The sequence below is a fragment of the Typopeltis vanoorti genome, chromosome 21, assembly GCF_054136105.1.
Source record: "Typopeltis vanoorti isolate ZY-2024b chromosome 21, IOZ_Tvanoo_1.0, whole genome shotgun sequence".
Classification (NCBI taxonomy): domain Eukaryota; kingdom Metazoa; phylum Arthropoda; class Arachnida; order Uropygi; family Thelyphonidae; genus Typopeltis; species Typopeltis vanoorti.
Window position 1 is genome coordinate 87,591,421 of NC_143569.1, and position 15,317 is coordinate 87,606,737.

The 15,317-nt window shown below is 33.2% G+C and overlaps 1 protein-coding gene across 4 annotated transcripts in view; it reads left to right on the forward strand.

The window, feature by feature from the left end:
• LOC150095087 (ataxin-3-like) overlaps positions 1-15,317 on the forward strand; it is a 156,510-nt gene that overhangs the window by 94,294 nt on the left and 46,899 nt on the right. For all 4 annotated transcript variants that reach the window (XM_090411688.1, XM_090411689.1, XM_090411690.1 and 1 more), the window contains exon 5: positions 7,465-7,725. In XM_090411688.1, the coding sequence (XP_090267814.1) occupies positions 7,465-7,725 (261 nt within the window). The remainder of the gene's footprint in view (positions 1-7,464; positions 7,726-15,317) is intronic.

Genomic DNA, 15,317 nt, shown 5'->3' on the forward strand with positions numbered 1-15,317 from the left:
GATCTTGTTGTAATTGCGGTCATTGTGTAGCACTATGTTGCTGGAGAATTTCAAACTTTCTCTGGTGCCGGTTTTTGACTTTGATGAATTCTTTTCTAGCCTTTGCGTCGGAGATGCTGTCTAGGATCTCCCACAGTTCCGCGTTTAAAATATTAAATAGTAGGTCACATAGCGCGTTGATGGTTGAATTTAATTTTGTTAACTCTAGGCGAGTGGCATTAATCTGTTCTCGTAATAGTGCTACACTCGCTCATAAGAGGTACTGAGACCCCAATTTAATACCTAACTGTGTGAAAATTAAAAACAAGTTCCACTCAGCCAGTCCAACGTATTTGTAAACGAGCAAGTGTAGTGCTATTACGAGAACATATTAACGCCACTCGCCTAGAGTTGGCAAAATTAAATTCAACCATCAACGTAATAGCACTACACTCACTCGTTTTGGGCTTAACTTCTTGAGTTCACGATGAAGTTCTGAATTTTCTATCTTTAAAGAAAATTTTTGCCATTTATTTCTATGGCTAAATCAGTCAGTGCTTTCTTCAGATTTTGCCTCCAAGGTTTGGTTATTGTTTTCAAAATCTTTCAATTTTTCTTGAATAATATTTGTATATTTCAGTCTGAATATCACCTCTAAAAGCTACTCAACTTTGGTTCTTTTTCTTTTTAAAACTTTCTTACATATTTTTCTTTTCAATATGAAATTCATCTTTATCCTGCTGAAAATTAAATGATCATCACTTCATGTTTCAGATCACCTGTATACCCTTGTATTCTGAACTAGCTTGAAGATATCACCGTCAACAATAACATACTCAATGAGAATATTCTTGTTTGTTGTGTCTTCTCTCTAGGTGAGTGTGTACACATCTTTATGTTAGAAGATTGTATTTGTAATATTAGCCATATCCTGAACAGAAATCCAGCAGGTGCTTACCATTATTATTATCTTTACTCCACATTTCCCACAAATATTTCAGTGTCTCATGCATTTCCTGCTCCAATATTTTTTCTTTATACCAAATACTTTCTCTAATGATTGCTTAAAAGTCCAATACTTAGTTGAACATATTATGTTCTACTTACATACATAATACAAATATTATGTAGGTTAGTCTCATAATGCACAAATTAGTCTCATAGGCCAATTGTGCATTTTAAATTTGTTTAGTTGAATCTATAACAAATTCTTCCCTTCCCTTGATTGCTGTTGCCTGATTAACATCATATAGTTATTATTTAGCATTAAAGCTTTTTTCCCATTTAACACCAGTTCTGTCAATATGGCATTTCTCTAATTCTTTTACTACTACTTTTTCATTCACTTCATACTTATGATGATGCCTATCTTCAATTCTGCTGATGCTGAATTTCAGTTTGTTTAGGTAGCTGACTTTTTGCTGTTGGCTCTTGTTCCTTTCTTGACAAAGAAAGAATCATTCATTCTTCTTAATCAAGCAGTGGCCATCGCCAGATAAGATTGCACCCTGAGGCAAACAATTAAATATCACACCTGATGGATTATAAGACAAAAATATAAAAAAATCTCCAGTTGCTATTTTGTTTTTATTAGAAGAGAAACACTAATGCAGAACAATTACATAATAATATTAATTAAATGCTTGCTCTACGTGGATATCGCACACTAAACTGTTTATATGCTCTTCTAAATTGAAATTATAAGCTATGTCCACCTCTATCGATATAGTTGCTAGACCAATCTTTCTTGGGTCGTTGTTGTTCGCAAATAATTTTTAATCAGTTTAAGCTTGGAAGAACTTCTTTCCACACTTGCTACACTAACAGGAAATGTTAGCGTAGTGACGGCGCCTACTGCAATATAGCTGAACAAGTGCCCTTATTAAGCTGTGCTGTGAAGCAGGCTGCATCTATGCTACACCCTGTCGATGGCACTGAATTTAAGGCCTATACAGAATGCAGTATGATCACTTAAAGTGCAAATTTCCCACCCATTCCTTGTTCGTTTAATATCCATGTAGATACATTATAACAAGTAATTTTTTATTAACAGGTAAATTATAGCAGGTTACACCAGAGAAGGTGAGGAATGGACATTCACTCAGAAGTCCTGGTTGGGTTCTCCACATTCCTTATAGGCTGGATGGAGGACTACTAGTTATCTAGCTTTCACCCTTAAGTGACCTGTGATTAATATTGAAAGAAGAATTAGATACTAGCAAATATAGATAGCCAATATAGATATAGAGCAAATATACATTTTGATTGAACTCAAATATAGATTTGAGTTCAATCGAGTTATAGATTATCACTAAAATATACATGTTTCTTATTAATTTTTTTTTTCAGTTGAAAAGATATTTAAATAAATTATGTATTCATTATTTATATGGCTATTTTAGCCTGTTTCCGTTTAGGAGTATCCCCTTATTTTAAAAACATTGGCTTTTTACTCAAGAATTTTTTAGGGCATTATAAGTGTATATTAGAGGTAAATATATGCAAACTAATAAAGGAAGAAACTTTTGCACATCCTTGTTTGGATGTTGGGATGTCTTCGTTCTCCATACTTCTACTATTAGGGCGATAAAGGGGGGTTGTTTGAGGCAAGGTGGGAAGATTAAATTAGAAAACCCGTTTTTTTTTTTAAATAATATATATATATATATATATATATATTATTGTATTTAAGGGCCCTTCTTTGGGAAAAGGACGGGATTTATGGGAAACAGGGTCAGGGAGAGCGTTAACGGGGTGCAAGCCATTTCGATCGTGTATCGTCATCGGAACATTTTGGGAAAAGTGTAGGACTATGTCATGTCGACTTGGTGTATCTGCCTTAGAGGGACTTTTGTTTTCGCTTATTGATTGGAGTCGTGACCTAATTTTTATGTTGTGGAGCTTCCAACACTCGGAAATTAGGTTGGAAGCTCCACAACATAAAAATTAGGTCACGACTCTGACCAATAAGCGAAAACAAAAGTCCCTCTAAGGCAGATACACCAAGCCGACATGACATAGCCCTACACTTTTCCCAAAATGTTCCGCTGACGATACACGATCGACACGGCTTATACCCCGGCCCTGTTTCCCATAAATCCCCTCCTTTTCCCAAAGAAGCACCCTTAAATATAATATATATATATATATATATATATATTATTTTTAAAAAAACTTGGGTTTTCTAATTTAATCTTCCCACCTTGCCTCAAACAACCCCCCCCCACACACACACACATTTCCAACCCCTTTATCACCCTAACAGCAGAAGTATGGAGAATGAAGACATCCAAACAAGATATGTGCAAAAGTTTCTTCCTCTATTAGTCTTCATATATTTACCTCTAACATACACTTATAATGCCCTAAAAAAATTCTTGAGTAAAAAGCCAATGTATTTAAAATAAGAGGACATATAAATAATAGTTTTTTCAGAGGAGTAACATGGGAATTTTCCCAGAAATAATACCTTATGTACTCATGTTTATTAATAAATTAAAGCAATACCAAACTGTTAAAGAAATTCAATTAAAAATGTTGCAATGTTTTAATATTGACAGGTAGCTGCCATGTCTGTATTTGCTTAAAAGTGGTGAATAGCTGGCACTGACGTTAAATTTAAAAATATTGTAAAAAAAAAAAAATTGAATTATTTTACACATTATTGAATTGCTTCTCTTTATTCAAAAAAAGTTGAATGAAATGTTTATAACTTTCATGCAAGATTTCATGTACTAAATTAACAGCCTTGGTCTCTTGTGGTAGACTACTTACATTATTGGAAATCTGGTTCATTGGTATTTTGTGATGTATTTAGAAGCATGTTTACTTTCATCCACATAGAAACAGCTGGAACTAGCATAGTTCCAAAAAAGATGCACTTTTAAACATCTCTTTTTTGAAATGTTATAGAGACAATTAATTATTCCAAGGGTCTTAAACTTTAAATGGGTTGTGATGATATATTTGCAAATATTATGGAGAAAATTATTTTCTTCTTGTATGTCTCATCTACAGATATTAAATTGTGAGATTGTTTTGTGGCGTTGAATTTTAAATTAATAAAGAGAAGTGTCCAAATAGAGACAAATGTTTTTTAATAAGGACAGTAGTCTGCTTATTAAACAGTTCACTAATTTATTCATGCTAAATGTTCATTGAGTGTTATTTATTTAGTGATGCCTATTATATCAATACTGATTATGAATGTCTAAAATCCACGGATTGGTCACACAAGCAAGAAGATAATGTATTGATTGATTTCTTATTCCCTAATCACTACTTACAATTATTTATTAGTTGAGATGTTTGCAGTGTTGAACTGGCTGTTTATGAATTCTCCATTCCTGTAGAAATAATTGAAGTTAAGGGTATGTTAAACCATAATCTGAGGGTAAAGCTATACCATCCATCTTAAGAACAGGTTGAATATGGTCATATTTCTAAGCTATAGGATAAATACCAGTGGAAGAGGAGATCATGAAAATCAAACGCAAGAGATGACTTAACTCTGGAGCGCAAACATTCAAAACGGTTGGAGAAATGCTGTCATGACCAGGAGACTTTTATGTTATTCACTTGGATAAGATTCTTCTGATTTCTTTCTGAAGAAAAATCAAAGAATTTATTGGATATTGTGAGTTTGGAATGGTAGGAAGACATTTTCTTATTCCCTGGCCTTTCCCCATGGGTAACAATACAGTAGAACCAGCTGAAAGAGGTGGAAGCATGCTTGGGTAAAAGTTATGGCCTATATCTTTGGCAAACAGCTAGAAAGCATGACTATCCTTTGTTTGGACTTAATGCAAGTTTTCTGCTTTTGGTCCTTAAATCATCCTTAAATGAGATGAGATTATAATGTTCTTACTATTTAGCTTTAGTTCAGGCAAGAAATGGAAGATAAAGATTTTTGTGATAGCTGCAGTATGTTAGATTTCTCTTTAACAGCTGTAGCACACTTGTCAGAGAGGCAAGGCTTTGATAAGTCCTAAATCAGTTTGAGATGAGATTATAATGTTCTTCTTACTATTTAGCTTTAGTTTAGGCAAGAAAAGGAAGATAAAGATTTTTGTGAGAGCTGCAGTATGTTAGATTTCTTTTGAACAGCTATAGCACACTTGTCAGAGAGGCAAAGCTTTGATAAGTGATGGCAATTTAAAGTGAAATGGGGAATGAGTCTTTCCTTAGCAGTAACAGTTGTTTCAGTGATGTGTTCTATACAAATGTTTTGAATCAGAAGACTGAGAATTCCAATCAAGGAAATGAGGCGTAGCTATTATAAAGATCATCCTATTTTACATTCTTATGATGCCAGACATTGTGTGGATGAGTGTCCTGTGCAGGTCAGTTTCAAATTTGAATCTTCACAGGATCAGTGGGTGCAGTTGGAAAATGAAAGCCAGTTGTCAAGCATTAAAATCTTTGAAGAATAGGAATTTGCTATTGGGAAAGTTGAGCTGGAAGAAGGATATCATTTCAAGAAGAATCAATCAAAATTCAGAATGGTTGATGCATTAGGAGGACAATAAACGACAGATTAATTTGGCAGGGTGGAGCAAAGAGATTTTTATCCAGATCAGGAGGAATAAATTCTAAGTTGGACATTCTGCCATAAGTTATCAGGGTGAACATATCCACCTCTGAAATGCATAATTCTTACATAAGCTGAAAGCTGAGATTTTGTTAGAAAATTTAGGTGTGTTTTAGGAGGAGGAGATAGAAATTAGCATCATTGATTGAACTATGACATGTATTTGTGAATTCATAAGTTTTTAGAGTTTTTTCATGTGTAATCTGTTTCTCTTTTCTTTACTTTTCATAGTTGTTTAAGATAAGTTACTTTTTCAGAATTCATTTTGTGAAGTGAAAAAAGACCTAGGAGAATCAAGAAAAAATGGTAGAAACTACATGCTCATGGCATTGATTAGTGTGATAAAATTTTCAGGGAGATAAAGCTAACAAATTTTGAATATTGGATTTGACATAATATCTTCAGTCAGTCATTAGCAGTTTTATATATTAACCCTACACATTGGGAAGCAGAACTTGTAGCACATAGTGTCTTGTATGGACGTGTGGTTAAGAAGAAGGAAGCTGTTGATGTTTGTCTTGAACAAATAGCACTTGTAGCCCTTGACAAAAAAACAGTATGCAGAATATTTCCGAGGACAAGGTAGATGAGTGAAAGAAGCTATTGTAAACAGATGCTGATGTTTTTGTATGCTTATAGGAAAGCAAAGGAACAATGAAAGCCAATTCAGCAGAATACTTAAAGAAATGGCATTAAGAAACAGAACATCTGTGAGAAAGTGATTCAAGTGAGCCTGTGAGAGAGAGAGAGATGGATCATCAGATAATTAGTGTCCCTTATGGCTAGTATTAAGAATTTTTAGGGAGCGTTTTGGTATATCACCCAAATGGAGAATAGGTCTAAGAACAGGATTTGAACTAGATTTTGAAGATTAGCAACTGTACAGAAGAGTGAGATCATCTTGAGTAGAAAAGAATGCAAAATTTTTTGGAGGTTGAAAATGTTGATATGTTGTGTTTGTACTAGGAAATATACAGGTATATGTCCAAGAAGTCCAAGAAGAGAAATTTGCATGTGATAAAGGTCATAAGCAGTGAAGTGAAGTCATTCTTGCTAAAAGATAGAACTCTCATTTTGTAGCGTTGAAATTGAAAAGGTTTTTCTCACTTTTTTACAGAATGGCATGAAATTTCTGTCACATTAGTTATAGAAGATCTTGGAGCTTGGAATATTTGAGTGTTATAAGGCTTTTCAAATGAAGAGGAGAAACAGTGTACTGTTATCATCAAAACTATAAAGGATATATGGTTGGTGAGACAAAAATAGTGGAAACCTTGTTTAATTGAGTATGACTCCTTGTTCAGCATCATATTTAAATTGTATCATCATCATAATACATTGTGATTTAAACCAGTAAACTGTCCACCACAGTATAGTTTGTTCAGTTAAGTCCTAGTTTGCTGTCCCATTCTTGTTCATTCATTATCCACATGGATACTTGCTAAAATGCTGCTTGAATTGGATCAAAGCACTGATTTCTTCCTTGTTATATAGTCAGATTATCAAAATTAAATCATGAGATGTTTTGTTAGACTCCTGTCTCATTAATTCTTATTCTTAAGTAAACTGAATTCTCATATCCCAGTTTGAATAATTGAATACAAATTAATGATAATCAAGGGAAATAAATTATAACTAAGATATGGACCTGAATTTTAAACAAGTTGTCTTTTTCTTTCCTTAGATAAGGCACAAAAAAATAAGTGATAAATATGATACTTCTTTTAAGAATTTCTGATATTACACTTGGTGCCTGAAAAGGTTATAAGTTATTATTCGGAGAAGTGTTCTGAATTCTCTTCATATCTTTGAATATCTGCAATAATTTAATATTTAATAATGTCAGTTATTCTTTCTTAATATTTTTATTATAGAATTTTTCATTTGGTTTGCAGGGTATTCTATATTCATTGTCACAGGTATCCTTCCTGATTGTGAAGCTGATAATGTTCTGAGGCAGATGCCAGCTGTTCAGTATGAAAAACCTCGTCTTATTGCAGAAGTTCAAAGGGCAAAACAAGGTCAACCACCATCAAAAACTAGTACACAACCTGAAGATGATGTTACTTTAAAACAAGCTCTTCAGCAGAGTTTGGAAAGCTCTATGCAAGCAGAAGATGCACAATTACAAGCTGCATTGAGTATGAGTTTATATGGTAAAGAAAAAGCTTTATGCTTCCTTAGTTGCAATGTGTTTTATATTGCTTTTTTATCAGTTTTTACCAGGTTTTGAGTGCCACCATGAATTAGATTAGTTATGTTAATTTTTTTTTTTTTTTCCCCTCAGTGTTGTCTACAGGAGGATTAGTGGAAAAGCAATAGTTAATTTCAAAGTAGTGAAACACTAGTCTTAAAATAAATCCTGTCATTAATATTGTAATGATGGAATTTTTTTTAAGACTAATCTTGTTATTAAGCAGGGGCAGTTGTCAACTCACTGTACAGATTATTGCTAAAAAGTAGTACTGGTGCAAATGCTGAAAGAATTATGATAAATGATAGATGTTTTTCATCTATCATATTGCAGTTTGGTAATTACTGTTTTCTTGCATTTTCCTTCCCTTTGATAACTAAGATAAGTTAATTTATGGTTACTTCAAACGTATAAATTCATTGATTGTTCATTTGTTCTGTGAATACTCTTCTGCATGATGGTTTATCAATCGTTTTTTGCCTTTTATGGGAGAAGCAAAGACAATATTCATATGGTATTTTATTGTACACAAGGATTGTCGCCACAGCTGGTTAATGGGTTAAAACACTGATATGATTTTTGAAAATAGTTGTTGTGTATTCTGGAATAGAATGCTCTTTATGGATGTATTTGTGTGACTGTTTTTTGGAGGGCATTTCCTGCTGGCAACCTAGCTTTAACTGCACTACTCAGAGATGAATATTGTAATGCAGTGTTCATTGTCTTAATACTACAGACCTATCAGATAAGAGCTTTCATGAAAATATCAGCATATGTGGGCTGATACACTAAATTTCATGTAATTCAGCCTCTGATAATTCAACATATCCTTTAATTCAAAGCTGATCCCATTCCCTGCCAATTTAATATAGTTATGAATTTGAGTTGAGAACTAGTTTTTTATATTCTAGTTAATTGGTCCATTAGTTAATCAGGACAGCCATTTCATTGTGACAATTCTGGAAGAACAAAAACAAAATGAGAACATGACAAGAATTTGCTTTGTTTAATTGGAACAGACGGTAACCTCTACTACATAGGGTGTTAGAAAAATTATGTAATATTTGATATAAGCAAAGTGGATATTAGATCCAGCATTATTTCAAAACCAAATGTAGAAACTATGAAAGTTTTGTAAGGTAAGTTGACCATAGAGCTTACAGGAGTACACTCCCCAGCATTCACAAGTTGCCTCAGTGCGCTGCCCTAATCTAATATCCACTTTGCTTATACAATCTTGCATTACTGAAGTGAAGCCTTTTGGCTCTTTATTTTAGTCATGTAATCTTTGATTTAGAAATTTAATGCTGATGATACATGTAATACCAACGAAACAGAGCTACTTTCTCGTGCCACACCAAGTGGCTCTTTGTGTTATAAACATGATGCACTACTTGGATCATTGAAAGCAATAGATCATGTCATGCTGTTCAAATATGCCAGGAACTAGTAAATGAAAGAGCCAGGCCTTAATGCTTTAATGGATTAGAATGGGGAGTTTACTAGTTCAGTACCACGAGAACAAACATGCATGGATAATATCTGAATTTTTTAAGAATTAGTTTGAGTTAGGATATGGAATTACAAATTACAGAAATAAGAAAAATTTACTTTTTTTGGACAATTATTAAGGATGTCGATATAAAAGTTAATATTTTACAAGTAATAGTTTATGACCAATAGTTGGCAAGGAATAAACAACAAGACCATTCAAAACTGCATCTGCCTGTGGTTTTAATCATCCAATCATGGATATGCTAGATATGATTGATAGTAAAAATGACATTGCATCGGACGTGAGTCACATCAGAAACCATGAAGCATTTGTATCCATTGACAGTCTTCTTCAATACCATAATGAAAATGAAGATTTTGAGGAGAAATTGCAGTAAAGCATCAGAGGACATTAGAAGAACAAGAAAGTGGTGAGGGTAATACTCCCAAGCTTGAATGAGTGATTACCCAGGATGCTAGAAAGATTATTACTGGATTAAGATGCATGAAGAATATAAACTGCAGACCAGAAAAGTGACATTCATAGTTAAAAAAGAAAAAGTAGAATATGAGAGGAGATTCACAAGTCAGATCAAAGCTAATCCAAAGGAATTTTTCTGCAAATGTTGCAAACAAGAAAAAATAATTATGGCAGGTTGACGCTGGTGGACAGTTATGGCAGCAGAGTAACCATAGCAAATAATACAACGGAAATATTATTATTATTATTATTATTTGTCACCTCCAGGGAGTCCGAAGACTCTTCGAGGGAGGTATCTACTCTACAACTCTGCTTCCACCACTCACAATCCACCAACTGACCGCAACTACACCAGTGCCATCTACCGCCGACCACCACCACTAGTATTTCCACAGACAATCGCAAACATCCATGCCCACAGCGGGATTTGAACCTGCAGCCTCTTGACTGGAGAGCGGACATGCTAACCACTCAGCCAGCCAGGCTGGCATAAGGGAGACAAAGATTAGAATTAAAGTGAAAGAATCAGGTGTTGCTTGGGTTAGATATTAATAAGGCTGTCAAAATGGATGGCATCACCATGTAAAGAATGTGTGCAAAAGAGTTAGCAATGCCCTTGACCTGGTTAGTTAATGAAACTCTTGCAGTGGGGGAGGTGCCTAAGGAGTGGAAAGAAGGCAAAATAATACCTCTCTACAAACATTTTTTACATGGAAAGTTGTTAGTGAGTGGAATACATTGCTGCAGTACATTGTGAATGCAGGTAGTGTAAATAACTTCAGCGCTCATTATGATAGACATGTTGTTAGTTGAGTGGACCTGCCACAACAAGTCTGTTGATTCCATGGAGGTTACCAAAATAATAATATACTATGACTGTTTCACAGAAAGGCAATATTATATCTGCACTGATTTTGTTTAATTGCAGTTGATCAAAAAAAAACAAACAATGACAGGCTACCCTTGATCAGTTCCACAACAGTATTAACTGCTAAAAACTGCATGCGTGTTTAATATGTATATAAATGAAACTATTTTTATGGCAAATATTTACTTTTATTTAAAGCCAATTGTTTAAGTTTATCTGTAAGTCAATAATTCTGCTATGGGGGGGGGGGTCTGAAAAGTTCTCGGCCTTGACCATAGATGGCAACACTATCGGCAAGTTTTTTTTTCTAAGTTGGTACATCTGTCACAAGCATCCATGAGAAATTATAAGTCATTCTATCAAGTAGTTTGTTTTATAGAGCTATCTGAAGCAAAAGTATTGTCTGTATCCCTTGAAATGGATAAAATTGAGTATTGTACAGTTATAAAATTCTTTTTAAAAAAAGATTTAACGACAAAAGAAATTCATTCGAAGTTCATAAAAGTTTATGGGTACTCTTCTCCATTTTTGACAATTAAGAAATGGGCTGCTGAGTTTAAACGTGGCCGTACCAGCCTTGAAGATGATCCACGTGAAGACATCCAAAAAGTGTAACAACACCAGAAATCATTGATCAAGTGCACGATATAGTATTGGATGACTGGCGAGTCAAAGTGCATGAAATTGCTGAGACTATAGGCATTTCAAAAGAAAGTGTAGGATATATTTTGCATGAAGAATTGCAAATGAAAAAGCTTTGTGCAAGATGGCTGCTGTGCTTGCTCACAGCAAATCAAAAATGCACTCACATGAAAATCTCTGAACAGTGCTTGGAGCGTTTTAACAAGAATAAAACTGATTTTGTGCATCTATTTATTACTGTGGATGAGACTTGGATTCACCATTACACACCAGAATCCAATCAGCAGGAAAGGTCATGCCATTAGTATTTTAGGATGCTAAAGGTATTTTGTTTATTAATTATCTTGAAAAGGGTAAAACAATATATTACCTGGGAATATTATTCCGATCTTTTAACAAGACTAGATGAAAAAATTTTTGAGAAAAGAGCCAGTTTGCAGAAGAAAAAAATCATCTTTCATCAGGACAATACACCAGCGCACGAAGGTGTTTTGGCAGTGGGAAAATTAAGGGATCTGCACTATGAATTGTTGGAACATCCACCCATTCCCCAAATTTGGGTCCCTCTGACTGTTATCTCTTCCTAAAACTAAAACTCTTCCTTGTTGGTCAGCGTTTTTCTTTGAATCAAGAGATGATTGCAGCTGTAGAACGGTATTTTGCAGATCTTACTGAAAACCACTACAGGGACTCGATAATGGTGCTGGATCATTGCTAGAATAAATGTATTAGTCTTAAGGGAAATTATGTTGAAAAATAAAAATAATTTTGAAATTATAAATTTGTTTTTTTGTTGTTAGGCAGAGAACTTTTCAGACCATCCTCATATAATAGACAAAAACTGGTTTAAACTTATATTTTGTCTTCTGTGCATACACCTTTTACTCTCTTGATGTGCAACTTCGTTTAATTGGGGTAGCTGCTTATTTGGGCCAAATTATGCTGTTCTCAATGTTGCCCAATTAACCAAAATCCACTGTATTTCAAAATACATTTAATTTTTTGTGTAGTCTTGTTAAAATTGCATTTGCATCCATAGCATTATGCTGCCTGAAGAAAGAAATTTTGAATTTGATTCTAGTCTCCAATTAGAGGAAATTTTTCTTACCTGTTCTTTGAGTGGTTCTCAAGTTAGTTCATCTCTGGCATAACAAGCAGGTTTTTTCATCCTGTAAACTCAAGAAAATAGACTTCACCATAGAACCTATACTATTTCAGACAGTAATATATTGTGTTTGGGTTAAGGACCATGAGATGGCATCACTTATCTACATCTTTTCACGGAATGCTATTTAAAATTAGTGATAGTCTTAGGCCAGCTATCTCTGATTGATAACAGCAGAGGTCCCTCAATCTCCAAAAGAGTTAGGCCTAAAATGGCTTCATCTACTCTCCATAGGAAATAAAGGCAGCAGATTTATTTAATTTTTAATTCAGATATAAAATTCAAATAGTTGCCCATTTAGTTTCATTTAATTCAAAGAAAAAATCTCATTAATGAATTATCCTTTGGTCTAATTTTAGAATAAGATTACACTGGGTTTTTTTTTTAATCGATAAATTTGATGATAAATTATGCCAACAAGTTTCACTAACTGGACTGTTTGGCTTCTTCGGGGCATACAAACGGTAAAGACAACTCAAAGTCACTAGTACATAGAACAAATGTATAAAATATAACAAAATTAAAAAGATGCATAACATCATACACATGGAGTGTGTGTTTCATTAGTTATTGTTGTGTGTACACACCCTGTAGTTTGCAGTGAAATTAAATTCTGGAAAGCTTATCGATCTTATTAGGATTTTCCATATGTAAGGTAGGATCATTCCTTGATTTCTGTTTAGGCTGCTTTCAGAACGGAGAACCACTGTGGCTTCTTTGAAATTGCGACACCGGATAATTTCTTCTAGATAAGGCATGGAACTTTTGTCCCATTCAGTGGTGTGGCTTATGTTGAAAAAGTGGAAGGCTAATCCGATTCTATCTATTCTATTGTTTTTAACATCCCCTACGTATTCCTTTTTTCTTATTTCTAGACTTCTTGATGTCTGACCTATGTAGTTTAGACCACAAGAACAAGCGACGTTGTATATTCCAGCATATTTGAAGAAGGCCTCTTTTAAATTTAAAATTATAAAATTTAAAATTTTTAAATTTGTTAAAATTAAGATTACCACCTAAATGGCTACAAGTAACAAGAACAGAAAGAAAAATTGAAACATTTGTTTATAAAACTAGACTATTGAATGACACAAATGTACAATGGCTATATGAACAAAGAATTAACCAATATCTAGATAAAATAAAACAAACTGAAGAAATAGAAATAGAATGGCTTAATATAAAAACGATACTAAATGCAGCAGCAAATGAAAGCTTAGGAAAGATCAAAATATTCAATAAAAGGAAAAAACTGAAGATCTGGGATGATACAATGAAAGAAATAATCAAAAAGAAGCATATCACAAATGGTTAAGCAGTAAAAGATTAGAAGATGAATAAAAGAATAAGAGCCATAGCTAAAAGAGAAGTCAGAAAAAGACATAGAGAATCATGGAACAAATTTGTTTCTAATTTAGAACACGATTTATATAAAATAAGACCCAATGTATATAAAATTTTGAAACACTTAATTGCAGATACCAAAGAAAACATAAAATTAAACACTGAATTGAAATTAGAAGAATTTCTAAATTACTACACAGAATTGTGGACAGACAAATATTTTAAAAAAGACAACTGGCAAACAATTAACGAAAATGAAAAGGAAATAACTAAAGAAGAATTAGAAATCAGCCTGAAAGAAACAAGAAATGGAAAATCACCTGGAGAAGATAAACTAGGTTCAGAACTATATAAATACGCAGGAACAAGATTCAAAGAAAGACTTATTATTTTTAAATAAAATTTATTCAACTGGTATCCCCCCAATAGAATAGAAAAAAGCAATTGTGATTCCTATCTTTAAAAAAGGTAATAGAGATGACCCTAAAAACTATAGAGGTATCAGTATACTAAATTCCTGTTACAAAATATATAGCAGAATCCTAAATAGCAAACTAATGAAATATTCCGAAAACTTTATTTTAGAAGTACATTATGGATTTAGAAGAGGACGATCATGTATAGACCCGGCCTTTTGCTTAAAATTAATAATAGAGAAAAGAAGAGAATACAATTTAGAAACACATTGCATTTATTGACTTTGAAAAAGCATTTGACAAAGTTAAAAGAAACATGTTATTTAACATATTAAAAGAAAGACATACCAAATAATATCCTAAAAGCTATCACAAGTATATATGAAAATAATCAAATACAAATAAGATTAAATCACGAGCTATCATATACGAGAGAGATAAACCAAGGGGTCCAACAGGGATGTCCCCTATCAGCAACTCTTTTTAATACCTACTTAAATGAAATAATAATAACATGGAATAAAAATTTACATCAAGGAATTAAACTTTCTCCTACATTAAACTTAAACACTCTCCTCTTTGCCGACGACCAAATAATAATTACAAATTCTGAAGATAAACTACAGAAAGCTATTTTAGATCTAAATGAGATATCCAAAGATTATGGTATGATAATATCAACAGAAAAATCAAAAACTATGGCCTTTAAAGGACAAGATCCAGCAAGAACTAAAATAGTAATAGATAACAAGATCTTAGAACAGGTGAATTCATTTAACTACCTAGGTTGTAGGATCAAATATGAAAATGAAAAAGATATAAACGTAAAAATTGCAAAATATTTAAAAATAACAGGTGTAATTAACTATATTTAAACCAAACCTAGTTCAAAAACAAACCAAAGTATACAATACATTAGCCCTACCAGTCTTAATGTATGGAAGCGAAATCTGGACAATAAAACCAAAAGACAAAGATTAACAACAGCAGAAATGAAGTTTATGAGAAAAACTGCAAAGTATACCCTATTTGATCACAAAAGAAATGAAGAAATTATGAAAGAATTAAACCAAGAACCAGTAATAGAAAAAATTAAAAAATATAAACTTAAATGGATGGAACACGTTCAAAGAATGAAAACAGA